The sequence below is a fragment of the Spea bombifrons genome, chromosome 6 (genome assembly GCF_027358695.1).
Source record: "Spea bombifrons isolate aSpeBom1 chromosome 6, aSpeBom1.2.pri, whole genome shotgun sequence".
NCBI lineage: Eukaryota > Metazoa > Chordata > Amphibia > Anura > Pelobatidae > Spea > Spea bombifrons.
In genome coordinates, this window is record NC_071092.1 from 22,753,139 (window position 1) to 22,774,578 (window position 21,440).

At 38.8% G+C, this 21,440-nt stretch overlaps 1 protein-coding gene across 1 annotated transcript; it reads right to left on the reverse strand.

Moving 5' to 3' along the window:
• Window positions 1–447: 447 nt before the first annotated feature.
• SUN2 (Sad1 and UNC84 domain containing 2) lies at window positions 448–21,438 on the reverse strand. Its single transcript, XM_053469958.1, has 18 exons — window positions 21,410–21,438; window positions 20,379–20,488; window positions 18,463–18,620; window positions 17,270–17,410; window positions 13,413–13,511; window positions 12,492–12,585; window positions 8,262–8,332; window positions 6,233–6,375; window positions 5,129–5,338; window positions 4,948–5,025; window positions 4,424–4,467; window positions 3,858–4,023; window positions 3,289–3,522; window positions 3,103–3,187; window positions 2,885–3,000; window positions 2,410–2,577; window positions 1,885–1,977; window positions 448–1,250 (listed from the first exon to the last, which is right to left on the reverse strand). Exons 2-18 carry the CDS (start codon window positions 20,480–20,482, stop codon window positions 1,137–1,139), a joined length of 2,118 nt encoding a protein of 705 aa, XP_053325933.1. The 5' UTR covers window positions 20,483–20,488; window positions 21,410–21,438; the 3' UTR covers window positions 448–1,136.
• Between the last annotated feature and the right edge of the window lie 2 nt (window positions 21,439–21,440).

Here is a 21,440-nt window from a genome sequence, read left to right on the forward strand (position 1 = left end):
ACATCTAATCTTGTCCTGCTTCATTAGACGATCTATAATGAGATGGCAGTTATCTCTGCAAAACTAATTACTAAACATAAAAGACATTAATATAGTTTAATACTGAGCTGTTAAAAAAATAAATAACCAAACACTGATATACCCCAAATTAAAATACATACAAAGGACAGGATTAGCATAGGGGCTAATGGAGCTAAAACACCAGGCCCATGTCTCCTGAATAGGCCCATTGTCAATAACACCCCAGGGGCATGTCAGGGGCTGCTTTTCAAGGGGGTAGTTTTGTAGGTTGGCACCACCTCCTGGAGATGTTTGCAACTGACTGACTGCTTCAAGCAGTCAACCAGTGGCAGGAAAACAGTCTTATTAAAATCAATGGAAGCTTTTAGAGTATGGGCATAGGAGCAGTGGTTGCTGAGTCCGCACTTGAGCTGACTAGAAGATATGATGGGAGGCAGGGAAAGAGGCAAATGTGTATGGGGAGAATTAGTTGAGGGCCACATTGCGTATGTATTACTACACAATAATTGTGCCAATGTCAGGCTGACTTTTTTTGATTAAGGCCCCTAAGCTTTAAGGGCCGAAGAGAAGCCTGTCTTTGGCGCGACTGCTATTAAAACAAGACAACACTGAATAAAACAAGTTCAGAACCTCATAAACAGATTGACCTAGCAACCTTAACTCAGATTATCAAGGAACTCAAAACAGTGAACGTTTTACTTTCTTGTTGGTATGTTTGTGATTAAGATTGAACACTAAATTAACAAACACTAACTATGAAGGCCTGATTAATCATATAATCTGATTAACTGCAAAATTATCAAGATCCACATTTCATTCATAGCAGACATACAATCACATATACACATCAAGTCTGCTTGAATCCAGTTTTCAAATGCTTGTCCAGATTAAATATTTTACAGGGGAATTCTTATTTTCCAATTCCAAAATTATATTCCATATAAAACTCAGAGAGGGCCTGCCTCTGATCCTTCAACCTTATTTTCTGATGCCCATTGAAGGGGCTTGTTTTACTTGCAGAACAATACCACGTCTCCTGAAAGTCAGTAGTTATTATTGGTGAGTACAACACATCTTGTCTTTAGGACTCTTTGAAATGATCTTGTAAGACACTCCTACATTTCCGCTTCTCCGTGCACTCTGAAACGGTAGACACACGTGTATTCTGGATGACCCCAGTTGCTCTTTATTCTCAGCTCCACCAGTTCGTAGATAGACATATTGTCTCCCTTTCAATACAAAATGGCAATTTAACAGACTTTAATGACATGGTTAAGCCAACCATTAGCTTTGACCAAAAACACAAGTAGGATGATGAAGGAAATAACACAAATATAATAAATGTTGGTTAACTTTTTATCAGTTTTCAGTCATTTTACTCAATTATCAAATAAAGGGAATTTTGATGAAAATAATATAATGAATGATATATAGTATTTAGTGATATTAATCTAAATAAGGGTAGCTGAAAAAAACGGCCTTTAAAGTAATCTCCACATATCTATTGCACATTATGGAGAGTGCCGAGTACCCTTCTTGGGTTTATGAGCACACCTAAAATTCCAGTCACAATCGGCTTCTTCTGTATTCTTTGTGTTTTAAAGATAAACGTCATCAACCTATCTCTACATTGTTATTTATTCCCCTACATGCCTTAAAATTCATTAACAAAAAAGAAATACATTCAGGATTAGTTAAAGTCTATATAGGTTGTGCTACCACATAAGAAAATTAAGTAGCCAGTTCATCCATTGGAGTATGGAGGGTAGAGGTGGGAGCCCTTCAACACCTAAAGTGGGCCCTAAGCTCAAATGAAAATAACAATCAAAAGATTGTGGTATATTTCTGCTTAGTAATTGTTACCTGGATGGGAAATGTCTGAATAGGCTCTCCATTCTGATTATAGGTAAAATTTCCCAGAAGAACCCCTTCTTCCTGTGTCTCTTCTTGAAGGCCCTGTGAAGAAGAAAATATCAAATTTTAATGCAATTATGAATACATTTTAAACAATTATTATTTACATGGTAAACAAAAAATAAGGAAATGGATACAATGTTACAAACACCCCAGGAAATCCTTCTGAATAAGGATAAGTCAGCTGAATCTAAACACACTTATCACATTTACTATGCCAGGAACCTAACCCAATGGGAAAAAAATATTAAACCAAAGGTTACAGTCTACAAATTTTACTTCTAACATTATTTCCCTGAAACAGAGCAACATTAGCTCGTATAGCTTTAATTTCTGACAACCACCATTAACACAGACACTTGGTCAACTGCAAAAAAGGTGATTTATACCCTGAAATGCTGCAAGTTCACTGAATGGCACACTAAGCTTCACAGGTAAACCGCACAACTGCTCTGTTTGACGATGTATACTTACATAGACAGAAAAGTCTTTGGGGGCACTTGAAATTGTGGCCTTTGGAGACAACGACCGAGGGATGTGATCCAAGGTAACAGCTGTTGGCCGAATACGGGAGGACAGATGAATTACAGCATAACCCTGGGACCCTCGAAAAGCCCAACAGTTTCCTGGATTTGAATCTGGCTGGGAGACCAAAAACGAAAATAAAAATATATTATTAGATACTGTGTGTGTATTGGACATTCATTTAAATTCTTTTCTTGCATTTCTTGTACCAATATTGCTAACAACACCACAGTTCCTTCCTTTTGTTGTAACTTCTTAAATGACATATGCTAATCCAGAAGAAGGGATTTGGCTATTTTAAAATTTCATATGTCCTATATCAGTAACCAGCAGAATACATAAAAATAAAAGTGATACTTTTCATACAATACATTATATCAACATACAATGGTAAATTGAAACTGTTGTTTCTTTCAGTAAGTACCTGAAGGATAACACGAGGTGATTGGGAATGGTACCAAAGGGGAACACCAAATAGACTGAAAAGGGCAGTCTTTGTCTCGTAAGTCTCGGAGCATCTTGTGCTAATAACGCTGGCTCCTGGAACCATAGAGAAACATAATAAAATCTTGACACAGAAGCATGACTATATATATATATATATATACAAGTTGCAAAGAGACCAGGAGTTATCCAACCTACCAGATGATTCCAGGGCATAATCAACCATCCCAATTCGATCTTCACTATACCTCTGGAGAGCATTATTCACAATTTCATGGACTTCCTATGAAGCAGAAAATATTAGTATTGGTGGACTATGGAAATTGGTGGAGTAATGGAATAAAAAAGAAAGTGGGAGGTGAAAAAGGAAAAAAAAAATAATACCTCTCTGGATACTCCAGATATACCTCCTGCCTGCAGCTCTCTGTCTATAGTATTGTGTGCCTGTTTCGCCCATTGCTTTCTGTCTGCAGACAGCTCAGCCATGATTTTTCTCTCCAGGTCCAGTAAATATTTCTCCAGCTCATTTCGATGCAGGAAATGTTTGGAAAGGGATGCAGCTTCACCGAGTTTAGGATCTGTATGAGCCATGAGCCATCTGGGAAAGAGCAATTGCACCTACAGGAACCAAAACAGTTCACCAGTTAATTAGCAATCAGAATATTTCTGTCATGTATCGCAGCAAAGTGAGAAAGTATGAACATGATAACAGCACATAAAACATACATTAAGGATGTGCATAAAGAAGATGCACTGCAAATATGGATAGAGTGCATGCCAAATACAGTAAGTGATATAAGTAAATGTGATCACTGACAGTTATGCCCTGATTTTGTTATCCATCAATAAACCACGAAAGGGTAATTGTATTTTACTATAAGGTATCATTTCTGTAGAGTGTTGGAATTATTATTGTACAGTTTAACATATGGAGAGGTGTATAACCCACTAACCTCATCCTTAACGTCCTGAATGTTTGCTGGTACAGCATCCACTTGCTGGGCCATCTTATCTTGGGTGTTTCTCATAGCCAATATCTGATCTTGAATGTCCAGCAGCTTTTCCTCCAGTGCTAATAATTCATGCAAAAAGTTTTCTCTCGAGTCCTCTTGAGAAGGGCTAATGCAAAACATTAAGCAGTTTTCCTTTAACAGGTAAAATCAATAGACGGTTGTGTTACCTTGGCCTGTGATATGGCAAACCACCTGGCCTGGTCCCACAATATTAAATAGCCCTGCAGCATGTTTTTTTAGATTCACAAAAATGGGTTATTTATTTTATGCTGTAGCTTGAGAACAGCACCCTCTTTACCTAATGTATCACCTTGCGCTAGTCCGAATATAGCCTTGAATATACGTATTGCAAGAAGCACTGTGAAAATAGTTGTCGCCATATAAATAAAAGATAATGATAATAACTAAAACCTTTAACACTTATTTATTTAACTATTCTGAAATCTGACCATCAACTTTGGGATGTTATATGTAATCTACATGTATTACAGAAACAATCAATTCACCTTTTCAATTCTGTCCTCAGCTGTAGGATCTGATAATCCACTTCCTGTGAAGGACACGAGCAATAATATTGTTTGTCTTATTTTTACTTATCTATTCAATTGATCACATCACATCATGTTTATGCAATACACGGTTTATTTTTAAAGAACAATGGTTGACACTTATAAAGGAGTGATACTGCTCCAACACTTCAATGTAGTCATCACCATACCAATCATGTAAATGGTGCAATCATCAGAGACATGGCAGTGCCAACTATAATTAGGCAACCTATAAAACTTTGCTCTTTATAAGTAACCCCATGCCAGAACCAGAGCAAAAGCTCTTCCTCCCATTAGTGAGGACTGCGTTTGCAACCAGGAATTAAGATTGTACAGCGCTACAGAATTTGATGGCGCTATATAAAACAATAAATAATAATACGCATACAGAGTACATTATGATGTCAACATATAACAAATTTCACCCATAGCAGTGTCAGGAAAGAGTTTTATTACAGTCCTTTTGCCAAAGTCTTACTTACCTTGGACATTTCATCCATCTTTTGAAGAATCCCCTGTATGTTCCCCTGCTGCTCCTCTCTTAGTTTTCTTACATTATTCTAGATGAGAGAATGATAGCATATATATTTGTATATTATAATATCAGAACATGTTGATGTCAATATATCCCATCCAATGTTTCCCTCCATTATATTTATATACCTCTGTCATGGTTGCTCCTTCATGTAAAATTTCTTCTTTCAGAGTTGCCTCTCTGTAGCTTGATAGATCTTTAAATGATTGAATAATCTCATCTTTGCTAAATCCAGATGCTGTTGCAACACCTGCTTCCCGGTGACTTGACATTTTTTGATGATTTTCCAGACCTTGGAACTTTCTTTCAAGCGATTCAATACGGGAGATCAAATCCAGCTACAAGGCAAAAAGAATAAAATGCACAGGACACGATGGAATGCCTGGGTTCACAACTGTATCTACAGATAAGATTATTGGGATCTCACAGGCTTTTAAAATCACCATCTAGTTTATGATAACAGTTTTTATTCCCAAAACCTATATACCAATTGTTTAAATAGAGTACACTATAGTACCTATTCTATACTTTTAATATATTCTAATATACCTATCCGACACAAGCCACTGAAGCAAAAGCACCACTTTCAGTCTGATATTACATCTAGTAAAAATCTTTACTCAATTGTGCACTTATGCTTTATTATTCAAAACATTAAAAAATTGTTTGTGGCAACACAAATTATATACTATGTCCCTCTATTCAAACATTCCCATATCTACGATTACTGGCAAACGAGGCAGCACTGCCTTCTTAGCACAAGGATTGCCTACCACGAGAGGTGGCATACTGACACACTTGACAAAACATTTAACAAGATTACTTTGTTAGGTCACGACTATCTAGCTCCACACCTAGAAATTGTTTTCCTTTGTAGAGGTGTCCCTAGTTTGCACAAACAAAGGTTAATATCTAACATTACCAAATAATAATATTGGATTTCTCTATACTTGTGTGGGCCATTTCAAATTTTACCCCTCCCACTTAAAGCACCTTTTGGCACGAAATGTTGAACCACAGAAAAGGAGTCATTTATTTATTTAAAAAATGAATCACTTATTTTTTTCTTCTGTAGCCATGAAGTTTACCACCACTCCAATTATATAAATATTTTTGTATTCCCTGGAAACATTGTAGTCAGTATGTCTATTTGATTGAAGCATTACATTGAAAGGACCATTTAGCTGTCAGGATGCTTTTACTAAAAGCATGAGTACGAGTATATCACACACCTCGGAGAAGAGTGGTTGTGTTTCACGCCCTGAGTTTTCCTTTGCCACAGCATCAGTTGTAAAAGGTTTTTGTTTCCAAGAAAATGGAGCAATGGGTAGGGGAATCAAGCCCTGAAGCCCATATGGATAAAAATGCCATAATCCTAAAACAATAACAGAATGCATATCAGATTAAACTTTCAAAATCAGATAACTTTTTACTTCAATTCCACCCCTATTTAATTAAAGGAGGTAACCAGCTCATTGGAAACTTACCTAATCTTGAGTACCAACCCTCTATTCACATACATTCACTCACATCAATACAGGTGACTCTTGTGAGGGCAGCAGTGCCACATAACTCTAAACACTAATGCTGCAAACATATGTTGATACTGAGAAGGAAGAACTTCAGAAACACTGCAGTCCTGTGTAGTATTGTGATGCTCTATTTTTCCATGATTGTTGTGAATTAAATAACTTTTTAACTCTGCCTCCTCCCATGTGAAGCTCAACAGGGAAAGCCAGAACTGGACAGAGGAATAAAATCAGCCCTGGCACTTTAAGGCCTTTTGTTGAATACACAAGGCCGTACTCTTCTCTCTTATATTCTTGCAACACTCAGCCAGACATTGAAGGATCAAGTCTGGTTACAAAGGTAAATGAGCAGTACCATTGGGCATTGTACTCTCACAACACAAAAGTGGTCAGAGCCAATGCGGTGGCTACCCCTGCTACACATAAAAGAGGAGAGCAGCTTGCAGGAAGCGTGGCAGCAATGGTGAAGAAACACGTGATAGTGTATCTAATAACCAATTTTACCATTGAGGTAACAAGAGATTATACATCCACACCCTGGGCAACTATCTACAAAAATTTTGCTCGATTATAAGACAAGGTTTTTTCAGAGCAAATGCTAAAAAGAACCCATTGTCTTATATTATAGGTTGTCTTCTAATCAGACCTCAAATAGAGGTCTGACTACAAGACTAACATCCAGATGCCTCGCAGGGCTGCAGGGGAGACAGATCCTCCTCTTTGGCAGCCGGTGGGCATCTGCACGATGCGCCCAGACAACCTCCGCTGCTGCCAGCACTTCTATGACGGAGCGCTGGCATCACATGACCTTCCGGTGCTCATTCATAGAAGCCCCATGGCACAGACATCCACCCGCTAGACACCAATAAATCTGAAGCACAGGGGACAAGTCTAGGGAAGTAGTGGTAAGTAGGGGGAAGGTAAGAGTGGCATATGGGGGAGGGGGCTTTCTGTAGGCAGAGTGGCACAAAAGGGGTTACAAGGAATATCAGGGAGGCAGAGTGGCATATAGGGGGTTAAAAGAAATATCAGGGAGGCAAAGTGGCATATGGGGGTGTATAAGGCATATCTGGAGGGGGCAGAGTGGTAAATAGGGGGTCAAGAGGCATATCTGGTGGCAGAGTGGCATATAGGGGGTATAAGGCATTTCTGGGGGCCAGAGTGGCATATAAGGGATTATAAGGCATATGGGGGGGCAGATGTGCATAACTGGGGGCAGGTTGGCAAATAAAAAGAAATAAAAACAAAAAATGCATTTTTCTCATCCATAGTTTTTATTAAATATGAAAAAATAGTTTACATGTGAATTAATATTTACTAGTACATTTTTTTCCTTATAGGGTGGTCTTATATTCAGGTTTTTTCTTTTTTTCCTAAATTAATATTCTAATTTTGGGGGATCGTCTTATAATCAGAGTTGGCTAATAGGCTAGTTTTAGCCGCTCAACACAATATGTTTTATTTTTTAAATTATTTAGACTTTCTTTTTTTTGTTAGTTGAATTAATATGGGATTGACATATGGATGACAAGTATATAACATGTATAGTAAAACAACCTCATGTGTGTCACCCTCTGTTTGCTGCAGTACAACAGTTTTATACTCATCATTATTGTAAACTAATTTCTCTCTATAAAACAATTGCATTCATTTCTCTATCTAGGTATATCTGTCTATATCTTCCAATAGAAGTGGTGCAGATGCCCTGACCAACTCCACCCCAGTCACTGACCTGTGGCAACCATTGTTGCTAAAAGCAGAATTAGAAGGATCATCAGCACCTTCTTTAGAAGAGCATAATGCCTGTAGAAAAAAAAATATTAATGTGAAACACACATAATCACTCTATTAAGCAGTCTTGGAATCAAATGTATATTTTAATACAAATCAGAGGGATAAATAAGGAAAGATCATAAAATGCACTACACTGCACAACCACATGACAGTGGCAGTCAAAAGGTCGATACTCAAATATGGTTTTTGGATGTAGGTAATAAGTTTAAGTGTTAGGGCTGGATGTAGAAACTGATTAAAGAAAATATAAGTGTTATGGGAGAAGGAAAATTCACAATAAAAAGCAGATGGATTCTCCCAGAGCAAAAGTAATAGGTCAATCATTTTAGCAACCTGCTGCTGAACTGAGTTCATCTTTTAACATGTGTCATACATTACAAGACCATGGCCAAGCCTCACCTAATATAGAAAAAAATATGTTCTATAATACATGTGCAACTAGCCATTTTGATGTTCACTGCCCCAATTTTTGATATACATATGCAGTCTTTAGTCAAAGTTGATATATCTTATAGGCAAACATAGAAAATAATGTAAAGTTGCATAAGCTTTGGCAGCGGTGGCTAAACTTAAGAGCCACATACGACAGACTTCAAATGTTGAAAGGCGCAAGACCTTCACATTTTGTTACAAAAATTATATATAAATATTAAGAGATGTACCTAATATTATTTATTCATATGTATATATAGTTTATAAACTACATAAATATAAACTGTTAATATTCATTAGTATCAATAATCACAAAGTGCACTTATACATTGCACATACATCAGATATTTCCAAAGGCTATTTACTGATAGCAGAGGTCTTGCAAGTAACCATTTGTTAGTTCATTCACAGAAGAATATTTCCATTGTTTTAAATTGTTAGAAACACATGTGGTATTTTTTAGTCCATATTAGATTTGTGCACTAGGATTCGAAACAATTTTAACAAAATTTTACAATTTTCGTTAATTTGTATGAATGACTGAAAACAAGGAGCCTCACAAAAAAAAACCAAAAAAAAAACATAGCACTGAATTTACATTTGCATTTCGTTGCTTTTCAGTCACACTCTCACTTACTCCCATTCTTCCTCATGCTCTCTCACATTCCCACTCTCTCACTCTTATTCATGCTCTCTCAGGAACAGGGAAGAGGGTGTGTGTGTGGAGGCTCTGCCCTTTTGATCAAGCGCACCAGAAGGCCTGGTCAACAGAGTGCCGATATCGGGAAGAAGCAGATGAAGAAAGAAGAGAGAAGATTAAGCGCAGAAAAATACAGGAGAACAAGAAGAAAGAAGAGAAGAAGTGGAGCTGCGGAAAAGGAGACAGGGACACAGAAGCAGTTGATGGAGAATGTAGGGAGATGCAGGAGGTCTGTCTGAGGTCTGATTGAGCTGGTGTGAAGATATGTTGGCCACCCCTGAGCGCTGAGGTCTTATGTAATTAAAATACTATTTTCTCTTGCGCTAATGCTAATACATCGATATGTATTTTTCTTATTGATATATATGAACACCAGGGGGAGTTGATTTAAATCAAGTCGATTTGGAATCTTGATTTAAATCACTAGTCAGTAAGACTCAATTAAAATCATGATTTTGAAATGTAAAGTCTCATTCTTGCTGGCAGTTATAATCTTTAATATTGCAAGCAGAGGAAGATTTCATATTTAGAATAATAACCTTATCAGAACCGATTTAAGTTTAATAGGTTAACCACTTATATTTGGAGAACTACTTAAATTGTTTTATTTAACTAAAACAATAACATTTTATAGCATAAATATTCTTGTATTTACTTAAACGTCAATGTTTATTAACTTAAGTGGTTAAACAAAATATCTACGGCTGAAACAACTAATCGATAAAATCGATAATAAAAATCGTTGTCAACGATTTTCATTATCGATTAATCGAATAGATTTTTATCGATTATAAAAAGAGGTTTTTTTCAGAGCAAATGCTCTGAAAAACGCCTCTCCTTATATAATCCGACCTCAAACAGAGATCGGATTATAACACTAGAATCCAGATCCTCACTGTCGGCCGGTCTCTCACTTCCGTCTCTCTCCCCCCTCCCATCTGCCTCCTCCCCCCTCCCATACACTGCTCTGCCTCTCTACCCGGCTCCATTACTGACAGGCACTTTCCCTGCAGCTTCATAGAAGCCTCAGTGTAAGTGAAGGTGAGTAACGGAGTCTGTCTGTGCGATGCAGACCCCCACCGGCTGACAGAGAATCATCCTCTCTGTCATCCGGTGAGGGTCTGCATCGCACAGACAGACTCCGTTACTGCCCTTCACTTACACTGAGGCTTCTATGAAGCGGAGCCGGGTAGAGAGGCAGAGTGATGTATGGAAGGGGGGGAGGAGTCAGAGGGGTGTATGGGAGCCACCCTCCCATACACCACTCTGGCTCCTCCCCCTCCCATACGCCACTCTGCCTCTCTACCCGGCTCCCTGGTGTCTTGTCAGCAACGGAGTCTCACAGGAGGCAGAGTGGAGTATGGGAGGGGGGAGGAGGCAGAGTGGAGTATGGGAGGGGGAGGAGCCAAAGTGATGTATGGGAGGGGGAGGAGGCAGAGTGGAGTGTGGGAGGAGCCAGAGTGGTGTATGGGAGGGGGAGGAGCCTGAGTGGTGCATGGGAGGAGGCAGAGTGGAGTATGGGAGGGGGAGGAGCCAAAGTGATGTATGGGAGGGGAGGAGGCAGAGTGGAGTATGGGAGGGGGAGGAGGCAGAGTGGAGTATGGGAGGGGGAGAGGAGGCAGAGTGATGTATGGGAGGGGAGGAGCCAAAGTGGTGTATGGGAGGGGGAGGAGGCAGAGTGATGTATGGAAGGGGGGAGGAGGCAGAGTGGAGTATGAGAGGGGGAGGAGCCAGAGTGGTGTATGGGAGGGGGAGGAGCCAGAGTGGTGTATGGGAGAGTTATAGTGGTGTATGGGGGGTATTATGAATTTCAGGGCATATAGGGGGTATAAGGCATATCGATATTAGGCATATCAGGGGGTGAAAGGTATATCAGGGGGCTCAGTTGTATATCACTGGCATATAAGGAGTATAAGGCATATCAGGGGCACAGTGGCATTTTAGGGGCACAGTGGCATATCAGGGGGCACAGTGGAATCTGGCATATAAGAGGCATAAGGCATATATGGGGGCAGAGTGGCAAGCTGGGGGTCAGATGTGCATAACTGGGGGCAGTTTGGTAAATAAAAAGAATTTAAACAAGGCTTTTTTCTCAGTTTTTATTAAATATGAAAAATAGTTAACATATGAATTAATATTTACTAATAATTTTGTATTAAAACCTAGTTTGAGAAACACCGTGTTTGGGTTCTTGTAGCTTTTATTATTATGTCAGTAAAATAAGAAGGTGAATAGAGAGGCCATTGCAATAAAGAGATGAAAGTGTAAATTGTACGTTTTTTATTGCAATTTTTCTTCAATTTAAAATAATGTATTTTTTTATCCGATTAATCGAAAAAATAATCGGCCAACTAATCGATTATTAAAATAATCGTTAGTTGCAGCCCTAAAAATATCTTTAAAAAAAACCTACACAACTAAGCTCTATTTCATGCTGAATAATCTTTGAACTAGAATGTATCTTAAATACAAAAGCATTCCATTAAAATAAAAAAAAATCCAATTTAAATAAAATCCATAATCTTAATCCATCCTGAAGTACACTCATCAAGGTAAAATTAACGCATTTTGATATTACACTATAGCCTCCATAGTTTCATGGGGTAGACCATACACGGTTTGCTTCAATGTTTCACGATTCTACACTGTACTGAAAAGCATGTTGGTACTTTATAAATAAGTAATAATAGTGAGGGATGTCAGAAAGAATTAAGATAGCAGACTGCTGGGTGACTTCAGATGACTCTTTTGAACTGTGGCAGCTAGAGTTCTTGGAGAGCTCTTGTTTCAGATGTCATGAAATCTGACCCAATTAAAGACAGTACAACTTCACATCATCTCTAGACATCTGCTCCTTTGCCAATTATTGTTAATTATTATTAGCTTCCTCCTTGTACTACCAACTTAAATCAGAGGCTGCTTTGCACATGTGTGCGCACACATTTTTGTTTACAGGCTTACAAACATAAATTCCTATGTCTACATTATATTCAACAAGTTTGTATACATTAGACTCAGTTTTATGCAGTCACACACCTGGTTAAAATGAAGACATCAAGGAGAGAGGCAGAGGTGGTAAGACGATACCACGTTGTACCTAACCACCAATACAGAATACCAAATACACGCCCTGTTTAATGGAATAGAGAGATACTATTAGCAAAGCAGAACTGGAACAGGGTGAAAAGAGCAAACAGAGAAAACACATCCATGGAAAGAATGAGATGTTAACAAAAGGCAAGCCATAGGGAATACAGACCACCTGACAAAAATACATATATAAAAATAAACAAGTAAAACACACATATAAATATAAAACACACTTAAGGGGGAGATAAAAAAAAAAGGTATTGGTATTAACAGAAAGATTAATGCATACACAAAAGCAGAATGACCAAATTCAAAACAAAACATGCTATAAACAGGGGGAAGATATAAACCTTTGGGAGAAAAGTGAAAAAATCCTGAAGACAATATTGAGAGAATGCAGAGGTTTGGGCACAATTTGAAAAAAAATATGCACTAATCCTAGATAGTGTTTTTTGGAAAACTAACTAGATTTCAACAAGGACCCTGCTCTGTTCAGTGCAAACCTGATGGTAGCCTTATTAACTCTTACAGCCGTTTAAAGCAATTTCAGTAGCAGTATTAATTTTATGTTTGGAAAACAAGGGTGACTACCAAGCTAAGGATAACAACATCTAAACAGCCTCACAGGCTTCAGTGTATGTAAAGATTCCACATGAACATGTAAAAAAGTACAGTGGGACATTTGTCAAGAGAATGAGTCTGCATTAAGCATACAAAGATGCGAAGGATAAGAAATTTTAACACATCTACTATCCATAATGTGCACTCTTTATTTGTGATAGCTGTATTTTCATAAATATTATATATTCTTCTGCAGGCACAGAGTGCTATATTTGTTGGTTGTTCATGCATCTATAGGCTTCTGACCTGGATATGAAAGCAGAAGCCATGGCAGCGTCTCAATGTATTTAATCCATTTTCTCCAGCGAGAGACACGTGTAGATTCTTGATCCAACTTAGAATGACCTGGAGGAAAAGATGACTACAAGAGTGACCTACAACAAAATGTATCTACACACATAATAAAAAAATGTTACCTAAAGCTAAATATGTGGGACTGCAAATAAAATGCAAATAATCTTTAGATTGTGTGCCCAGATCTTCAGAACAGAAAAGCCCCCTGCATGCTCTTGATTTTGTGTAAAGCTTAAAGGGCACTCCAACCATCATATGCAGCTGAGTTTCCCTTTAAATTAGGAGTTTTCTCCCCCTTGCAAACGCATGTGACCACTTGGTGCATAAGGTGCACTTAAGTTCAACAAGATGGCAGGCATTAAAGTGGGAATTTTTAAAAGTCCACTCAACACATTTTACTGCAGGCATGCTTTAGTTATGGTAGTTAGCAAATAAGACTTTTAACTAATGCAACTCCTCCCCCATCACCTACAAAAGTCTCAGTAAAACCACACAACCACACCCTGAAAAACAAAACAAAGTCCTTCTTTGATCCCTAGAAATGTTCAGAGCTATGTAGAACCATCGACAACTAATAATAATAATAATCTTATGTGACTGTAAAAGTCCAACATCACCAAATGGTTTTATTTGATCATTTATTAAAAAGTAGTAAAATATTGCAATAAGTTAATCCTTATTTTTTCAGGAATATATTATTTAACACCGACACAAATACATTTTTAACTATTTGGTAAATGTTTATTTTTTGCATGAATATCCTCTTCACATTTTTTTTGTGTTCATAGATTTGAAAATGATTATTCAAAGAGTAACATCCTAGCAGTCATGTGAGTTGTATTCTTACGATTAACACCCAAAATTATTTGTATTAGTATGGCCTGGTTAGGCTACATGCAAATATACATGTTAAAAGGAGATTAGTGAAGAAATTGGATGATAAGTTGTTCTCCTGAGTGCTGAAAAACCTTACTAGAACCAAATTGCAGCCAAGTTAAATGTCTAAGGGGAGGAATACAAAGCTCACTAGTAAAAGCGTCTGAAACCAAATCATTTTCATGGCTATCCCACCCAAATCACAAGACCTCGACCCCACTGAACATTTCTGGGAAACTGAAAAGGCGAAACACAGTGTGACATCGCTAGACGCTTTCTGAGACGCACTATAGGAGTGCTGGGATAACGAGGATTGTAAAATTTTGCACAAACTTGTAGAAACAATGCCAAATATTGAGAATTTTCATTATGTAGTAACAAACATTTGTTTTTACTTCTAAGAAGTAACACACACACAAATATACATACACAGCCTCTTACCTAACATTATTTGTGGATGTAATTTATCTTGGAAGAGATCTATGATGTACCAGGTAGTATGGCACATCCATTTTTGAGATAGAAAGGCCACTTTATTCCTACCTCGAAACTCTTTACATCAATAATATTAAAAAATATGTAATATTGGGGTAATGTGTAAAACGTGGATATGGTTCTTTGAAACATAAAAAAATATGCATGTGTGGTATGACTAATAAGGAGATGGTGCTGAACATAAATTGTTCAGCTGTGGCACTTACAGTATAGGAGAAAATGTACACAATATTTTATCTATTATCACTTATTTTATGTAGGGCTGAAACAACTAATCGATAAAATCGATAGTGAAAATCATTAACAAAGATTTTCATTATCGATTATTCAAATCGATTTTTATCGATTATAAAAAGAGGTTTTTTTCAGAGCAAATGCTCTGAAAAACTCCTCTCCTTATATAATCTGACCTCAAACACAGATCGGATTATAACACAAGAATCCAGATCCCCCGCAACACTGCAGGGCACCTGGATTCCCCTCACTGTCAGCCGGTGGGTGTCCGTGCGATGGGCACAGACAACTTCCGCCTCTCCACTTCCGTTCCTACGATGCAGTGGCAGCATCACATGATGTAGAAGCCCCAGCGTAAGTGAAAGGGAGTAACGGAGGCTGTCCGCAGGAGGCCTCGATTCTCTGTCAGCCGGTGGGGGTCTGCACAATGTGTGCAGACCCCCACCGGCTGACAGAGAATCGAGGATCCTCCTCTCTGTCAGCTGGTGGGGGTCTGTGCAATGCGCACAGACAGCCTCCGTTACTGCCCTTCACTTACGCTGAGGCTTCTATGAAGCTGCAGTGAAAGTGCCTGTCAGCAACGGAGGTTCACAAGACACCAGGGAGTCGGGAGAGAGGCAGAGCGGTGTATGGGAGGGGGAAGAGGCAGAGTTGTGTATGGGAGCCACCCTCCCATACACCACTTTGGCTCCTCCCCCTCCTATACACCACTCTGCCTCTCTACCCGGCTCCCTGGTGTCTTGTGAACCTCCGTTGCTGACAGGAGGCAGAGTGGTGTATGGGAGGGGGAGGAGGCAGAGTGATGTATGGGGGGGGGGCAAAGTGGTGTATGGGAGGGGGGAGGAGCCAGAGTTGTGTAAGGGAGGGGGAGGAGCCAGAGTGGTGAATGGGAGGGGGAGGAGGCAGAGTGGTATATGGGAGGGGGAGGAGGCAGAGTGGTGTATGGGAGGGGGGAGGAGGCACAGTGGTGCATGGGTGAGTTATAGTGGTGTATGGGGGGTATAATGAATTTCAGGGAACAGAGTGGTGTATGGGGGTGTAATGAATTTCAGGGAGGCATATCTGGGGGAGGCAGAGTGGTGAACCGGGGAATATAATGAATTTCAGGGTGGTGCAGGGCATTTATGGGGGGTGGAGTGGCATATCGAGGTACACAGTGACATATAGGGAGGTATAAGACATAAATGGGGGCGAGTGGCATATTGGAAGTTATAAGGCATATCAGGGGGCACAGTGGCATATAGGGGGTATAAGGCATATCGATATTAGGCATATCAGGGGGGCATAAGACATATCTGGGAGTAAAAGGTATATCAGGGGGCTCAGTTGCATATCACTGGCATATAAGGAGTATAAGGCATATCGGGGGCACAGTGGCATATCAGGGGGCACAGTGGAATCTCTGGCATATAGGAGGTATAAGGCATATCTGGGGGCAGAGTGGCAAGCTGGGGGTCAGATGTGCATAACTGGGGGCAGTTTGGTAAATAAAAGAAAATATAAACAAGGCTTTTTTCTCATAGTTTTTATTAAATATGAAAAATAGTTAACATATGAATTAACATTTACTAATAACTTTGTATTAAATCCTAGTTTGATAAACACTGTGTTTGGGTTCTTGTAGCTTTTTATTATTATGTCAGTAAAATAAGAAGGTGAATAGAGAGAGGCCATTGCGATAAAGAGATGAAAGTGTAAATTGTACATTTTTTATTACATTATTTTAAATTAAAAAAATTGCATTTTTTTTATCCGATTAATCGAACAAATAATCGGCCAATTAATCGATTATTAAAATAATCGTTAGTTGCAGCCCTAATTTTTTGTATTTCTAGGATTTTAAGAGAATGCCCTACTTCTCCTGAATCAAATATGGAAGAGGGGAATCATGGCTTAACAAACATATGGTAAACATTAAAAATTATTTTTTTGTTCTTTGGTTATGAATACCCCTTTTAGGGTTGTGTGAAATTCTCCTCTAGTGTTCAAAAATTATCGTTTTGATTATGATTTTTTTACTGGAGTTGCGGGACAGAAAAGTCAATCTTTTATTACTCCATACATATTTTTCATATGTAAACTATTATCATAAATGTATGATTCATTTGGTTGTAGGACATTAATATTACTTATCATAGGTGCTCCTCCATTTGTCCACTGTGTGCCCCCTACCCCGTATGATTTCTGGAGACACCACATTTTACCTGCATTTTCTTCCTCAGATGAATATCCTGAAGATGGGTTAGACCGATCATATATTGGTTGTGCTTGTGATAATCCGTTATCGTTGAAGCGGTTATATGAGACATCCAATCCTGTTCGTTTGCGCACAAGATCACGGTCTCCTGGGGCAGAAAGCAACAAACACGCTTTATAAACTTTTCCACATCCAAATATGCCAGCAAGCAACTTGCTATAAAAACGCTCTGATTATTGGGTGAGAAATAACTTATGAAGTAATTTACTAAATTAAACCGTTTTTTTTTCTCCTATGGCCAAAGGGGCAGACCTAGCATTACTAAAGCAGCTGTGAGGCTGGAATGCATGTGGAAATAACAAATATAATTTGTTTGTAAAACTGGTGCGAGTAATTTCTGAACCAACAAAGCATTATTTGGGTTATGATGAAATATTTGTCATTTCCAGCCAGGATTTTGAGCAGAAAAACATAATGGTAAAGATAACCATAAGTAAGGCTTTTGGTGCTTGGACAACACCAGAGGTTGTGTCCCATGATGTTGCATCTGCCTCTTGAAAGCGGAAGGATGTACAACAGGGCACAGGGGCATTTTTACCAGGCCACTCAAGCACACCCCTCACGTTATGGCTCCTGGGACAGCTTCCCCTCTTGCCGCATCAAGATTACAGCCCTGACCTGTGTAAATAGTTTTCTTCAAAATGTATCCTGTATCCTCACCTTTAGTCTGTGCTCTGTTCAGATATGATATCTATGTATATATATTTGTGTGTGTTTGTGTGAGCATGGATGTGTAAGTGGGGTGAGAGGGAGTGTGTGTGAGAATGAATGTGTACATGTGTGTTAGTGAGTATAAGTAAGTGTGTGTATTTTGTGTAACTGTGTTTACATATGTGTGTCAGAGTGTATGTTGGAAGGGGGAAAGGTGCAAAGAAGGCACATACAAGCTGTTTGGGGCACTGACAGACTGGGGCAAAGATGGCACATACAGGCTGCTTGGGGTTAGGATGGCACTGATAAGCTGCTTGGGGGCAAGGGCACTAAAGCTGTTTGGGGAAAATGTAGCATTGTTGTACATGGGGCAATTTTTGCACCAGGGCCTTGTGGTTTCAAGTTACACCCCTGGTCCAAACAGACATTGCATTTAAAATCTAATGGGACTGCTAGATCTGTAGTTGGATGGTTGTTAATGCGACTTACCCCAATATGATCCCTCATAGCCTGTGCCTTGGAGAGCTTCTGACACATCCCCTGTGTCTCTGCTAACATAGGTAGATGTCTCACTGTAGTATGAGTGTTCGGTTGGTTGCCGTGGGATAGGTAAACGTTTAACTGTTGTCACCTTCCTTCTCAGGCTCCTGTAACAAAGAAATGAACTGATGGCATTCTAAGTCTTAAAGAATATGGTACATTAAGAAGCCTTAACTTATTTATTTTATAGAACATTTGAAATTTTAATATTCCCCACATCATGCCCCAAGACATTTCACTTTGTCTTGTGATAAACCTACCGCTAGTCAGCTTCAGAACTTGCTATGCAAGCATTGTGGAGCACATCTAATATTGAAATCAATGGGAGCACTTTTCAGCAACTCTACCTTTATCCAGCGGGATACTTACAGTAATTAAGACTTAAGGTAGCATTTACAACCTGACTGGAAACTCTCTGTGCTCCTTTTATTGTTTTTCTATGGCTTCCTTATGTAAATGTTTTTTGTAGAGGGGTGTATAGTAAACAGAAAGAATGTCGTCTGTCAGAAATGTCTTTGGCTTACTTACTTACTCAGACATTTGCCTGTTCTTGGTTGTAAGGCTGGATTCTGTCAACCCTCCCCTGAACATTTTAACTATAGTTTACGTTTTATTTTAAATAAGTAATAACATATAAATAAGAAATGACATAAAAAAAATCTCATTTCATTGTATGTTGTGCTGTATGTAAGAGCTATCACACTGCTACAGCATCACATGCTTTGTATTGGTATCTTGCCCTAAAATATTAGCTTATTAAGGAAATGCACACTTGTAACTTATTTCTAAAGCTAGAGGCTCATACTTGTGCTGCTATAGCAAGGTAGAGTGCATCAAGCTTCCCTTGGAGCAGACAGCTGGATCACAATGCAGACTTCAGTCTCAGAAGTGGAATTTGCATCAAGTTCCATATTTGGATGCAAGTTAAATGTAAACAGTGATTAGCCTATTATTTCTCGTGTTCTCTTGACAGTCTAGTGTCCTATACAGACCCGCCCATGCAGAAATCATATTAAAAGTACTTTAATACGCATTCTTTAACCTGTATGGAAAAAAAAAATCATCCCTGGATCATTGCGTTCCTTTATCATTGTGTTCATTGTTATCCCTATTAGAAGAATGTATTAGACCATAGGTTTGAAACGTGCATATAATTTATTTCTATAACTTAATCTTACGTCACCAGTCTGATGTAACGGCAGGGACCACATGTATATTCAGAATCCATCCTATTCAGACCATCTTTCTTATCAGACATAGTTGACTCTTTAGAGTAAGCATACCTTCTAACATTTCAAAATGGCCATGAACACACACTTGAATTTGGCTGGAGGTGTGAAAAGTGGGCAGACGACAAACTATTTGGGTGACTAAGCTAAGTTTCATTAAACAATTCTCTTTCTGTAAATCTACACTATTCTGCTACCACTGATATGATACAGGTTTCATAGATGAGATTGAGAACATAATATCTATGGTGATTATTGAACAGAAATGACATTATAGGATAAATGCTGGTTGTGTAGTGCAGGTGGGGCTGTGTGTTACTGGGGACCACAAAGCTTCCTGTGTAACTGCTATTTCCTCTCTTTGTACAGCAGGATATGATACTGTTGAGCTATTGAGGGCTTCTGTGTCACTGTCACATTAATTATACTAAAAGCAAAACAAAAACATATAGATGTCTTCCTAATCACAGCAGCAAATACTAAATCATACATGCGGGGTTATGGATAACCTTGAATTAATAGTGCCACCATAATATCCAATGTATCACCCTAGTCTCCATAGGTTGATAAAGTTGAAACAGGTTACCAAGCTTCCCAGCATCACTTTTGAAATAAACATATCACTATAGTGCTTACCTTGCAGGACTGTCCCTGTATAATAGATGACTTTCAACACTGCTGTTGCTGATACGGTCATCCTCATGCTCAGTGGTTCCTAAACGCTTACTGCGACGTGACATGTCCTCCTGTGTTTATGGGCAACATTTTTAGTAGATTTTTAAATATATAGCACCAGGAGGAATCTCAGATGACAAAATAGCATTATACCTTATACCATTCTATACCAGGCCTTGGTTCATTCATATACTCATCTGAGAGACAGGCTTGCCATCCTATGCTGGTGTAGTAATGCAGACTAAATGATGATCATGGGGTTAACTTCCATTCCATATAGTGTTCACATCCACCCATTATTATCTTTCCTGATCTTGGGTGTTTCTTACATGTCAAACTATAATCGAGTAATGCTTCAGGAAAAAGCTTAGCTTTTTGTGATCTGCGCTTGCCTCATAAAATGTAGTAGCTAAGAGTCACGGTGAATTTCCGTGACACCAAAGAAAAAAAAAAAAGTGTGGGATACACCCAATATCAAGGCAGTCAACAGGTAGCTCTCCTGGTGTGGCTGGACAACAGTTTCCATGATCCTCAGTCAGTCGAGTGATCATGGTGTAGTTCAGCTCAATAACTAACCTGTAAACCTAGCCCTGTGTAAGTGAATGCACACCTTATTGTTCACATGCTATGTTTCTTTCTAGGTAAACGTGCAGTCTAACCATTGGTGAAAGTTCCCTACTATGCAACTATTAAAGGACCATGTGTACTCAAGACTGGCGCAATTATTTGGCAAATTTTGAAGCCACAACAATTAGTAACTCAAGATTACTGTGGCTTCCTGTTGAATGAATTGCATCCAAAAATTGCCCCGTAAATATGGTCCAAAATTTTTATGTGCTGCTTATTAAACTGAAAGGCGGGGCCAATGCTATCAAACTACTACCTTTCTTTGGTTCACAGAAAAGATTTTGTGCTGCGACTAAGAGTACGACATAAGCATTATGACTATTTTGGAACTTCCAATGACCCTCTGCAATTTTATGCTAGTTTACCTTGTCTGTTGTAACAATTTTCAGCTGGGAG